Source organism: Lotus japonicus, chromosome 6 (genome assembly GCF_012489685.1).
Source record: "Lotus japonicus ecotype B-129 chromosome 6, LjGifu_v1.2".
NCBI classification, from domain to species: domain Eukaryota; kingdom Viridiplantae; phylum Streptophyta; class Magnoliopsida; order Fabales; family Fabaceae; genus Lotus; species Lotus japonicus.
The window spans coordinates 5,287,005-5,290,022 of record NC_080046.1 but is presented as its reverse complement, the minus strand read 5'-3'; the positions used below and the strand labels follow the sequence as shown (position 1 = coordinate 5,290,022).

At 43.3% G+C, this 3,018-nt stretch overlaps 1 protein-coding gene across 1 annotated transcript; it reads right to left on the bottom strand.

The window, feature by feature from the left end:
• Positions 1-730: 730 nt before the first annotated feature.
• LOC130724767 (uncharacterized) lies at positions 731-1,780 on the bottom strand. The gene has a single exon (XM_057576050.1). The coding sequence runs from the start codon at positions 1,778-1,780 to the stop codon at positions 731-733; it is 1,050 nt and encodes a 349-aa protein (XP_057432033.1).
• Positions 1,781-3,018: the final 1,238 nt, after the last annotated feature.

The following is a 3,018-nucleotide window of genomic DNA, read 5'->3' as shown; positions in this document are numbered from 1 at the left end:
ACCCTCACAAAAAAACCAAATCTTAATCTCTTAATCTAAACCTGACAAGACTCCAAGTCTTACACATACCATACGATAACTCATAAGCCCAAATTCTATACACCCGCCAAGAAGCCAAGTACTTAACATAACTTATCTCCCAATCTAGGCTAACAACCTTTAAGTCAGAGTCAAACCTTCCCAACTTGCTATCACCGAACGTATAACCTGAGGTTAAATCCAACCTATCCCACTACGACGAGCTCCTAGGTCTAGACAGTTCCTTTACCCCTACAGTGAAGCTATTACTACATCGAAATAATAATTACGGCACAAGTAAGGTATATCGCGATAATGAACACTAAAGGAAAATTTGAAAGAAACTTATGATATAGCTTGATACTTCGAGTAGTTAAGTATAATAAGATTGTAGTATGAGACTTTAACAACCAAAGTAGTTAGCATACGACAAAACATAGAAACTCCAAAAGAATATCGCATCAGTTCGTAAGTCAACCAAAAGATCAGGATCCCGACGACATCATGCTCTCCTCAGCCTGCTCCCCTGCACTCGCAACTCTTCCTGAAGTGGTTGCACGAGATCCCCCAGTCTTCTCGCAGTCGGCTCAATATTTTGTTCCTCACAGTCCTTAGCTGAATGCCCTGGCTTTCTGTAGTTGTAGCAACGTCTTGCGCATGCCTTGGCGCAGTGTCCAGCTTGTCCACACTTGAAGCACACTACATTCCAGTTCTAATTTTGGCCTCCTTGTCCCCTTGCAGTATTCATAGTGACCTCAACTTCCGGTTTCCAGCAATCCCTAGCAAGATGGCCTGGCTCGTTGCAATTCCAGCACATCGAAGGATCCTCAGGACAGTGATGGGAAAAATGCCCCTTTTTGTTGCACTTGAAACAAGTCACACCCTCCAAACTCACTGGTAGAGGTCTCAGTGCGATAGCATCCCCTCTCGAAGGATTAACAAACCCAGAAGTCGTCCCCTTACCCTGAGGACGAACATACGGCTTCTTCGGATAGTTCTCGCCCTTGTCATTCCTGCATTGGTTAGCCCTAGTCGGACCTCCACTTCCTTGCTTAGACTTATTCAGACCTTGGTACTTTTCTCTTTGGTTATCAATAGCCTCAATTCCCTTTGTCCTTTCCACCAATACTTGGTAGCGGTTGATCCCCAGCGGTTGCACCGCCCTTTGTAGCTCGTAGCTTAGCCCATGAACAAAACTTTCACACATGTAGCCTTCCTCCACTTGCCCTCGAAAGTAGCGAAAGTGTTTCGCCAATGATTCCAACTTAGCAGCATACTCCGCCACGGTCATACCCCCTTGACGAAGTCGCAGAAAATGTGCCTCCTTGGCGGCTCTTGCACTAGCAGGAAAGTACTTGTCTAGAAAAGCTCCACGGAAACACTCCCAAGTGATAGCTTGATGGTCGGCTTCCATCATAACTCTAGCCCCACGCCACCAATACTCAGCTTCACCAGTCAACATGTAGGTCGCATAATTCACCCTCAACTCTGTAGTCGTATGCAAGAAAGTAAAGATCTTCTCCAACTCTTGGAGCCATAGGTCAGCTTCCTCCGAATCAAAGCTTCCAGAGAACTTCGGTGGATCCTGACGCTTGAAATCATTCAGACCCCTAGTCTGAGCGGCAGCCAACTCGCGTTCCTCCCGCTGCACATGGCGAGCATTCTTTTCAGCTCGGTCTTGAGCAGTCACAATAGCAGCAGTAGCAGCACGTTGAGCTTCAGCTTCCTCCCTTGCTGCAGTGTTGGTAACTTGTTGTGCCATAAGGGCAGTCAGATTAGCAATAGATTGCTCCATCGGATTCATGTTGTCTAAACCTTGAGTCTCGTTCAGTTGTGGAAGCCTCCTGTTCCTGTTTTCATGAACAGTCAAAGACCACAACAGACACTCAGGTCAGAACAAGACGAGGTTCTATGATAGATACCTATACATATCCATATGTCAACTATATAACCAATACTAACTAGCATAAGGTTATTCATTCACGAACAACCTTCAGACACAAACAACAGTCGAATGAATGTGCCTAATGCATACCCCTTTCCCTATCAATACATAAAGTCTATACCTGGGATATCATCTAACAAAACAGGCAAGCAACAACTACAGTTAATATTTTGGTGGGGGTAATAACCACCAAGTCAAAAGTTAGTGGTTAGTGTTCATGGCAGCAACAACAAGAAAGAAACATCTAGTAGACTAAATAAACAATTATTCATATAGATTTATAATGTAACACTCTGTCAATCGATCAACACCCAGCCGATCAATTACAGAGTTCAAACAACCTAGCACAGAAGACCTATTCCCCAACAAGCTCTGGTTTCTCAACCAAAGCTCTGATACCACAATTGTATCGCCCCGATTTTTCAGGGGTTACGGTATCAACCTGATAAAATAAATATGCAATGTTTTCCAAAAGGATTTATAAAGCGAGTAATTTTTTTCTTTTGAAATGTTTTCCAAACATATAATGCTTACACCCAACAGTAAATAAAATCTACATCAAGCCTTGAACAAGGCAAGTTCTCGAATGTATGAACGAAAGAACACAACTACAAATCTAACGAATGAAATCAGATCCAACAAGGAATTTGTTATGCCACGACACCCTAATCCGACCTACTCCCTACGATCTCCACACCGGGGAACCGCAAGAAAGCAATGCATCGGAACCTACCTGAATCTCAAATGCAAATTCCTAAAAATTATTAGGCAAGCTCAAACCAATAGCGGTAAGCTCTCTAACCCAAGGCTCAAACCTTAAACCTGACTCTACTCTTCATGTCTTCCACTAATCTTCAAGTCTTCAGCTCCGACTCGTACAAATGTCAAGTTTCATCGACAGTCCTCCATCGCCTAATAGCGTTAAGCGCCCAAACAACAAATAGCAAATAGAAAGGGTTAACTCCATGCAATTACCACGTATAAAAGGGAAAAGCATGCTATTAAAGTTTAAGTGCATAACATGACACATAAGCTAACGACTTAATTTCATATAG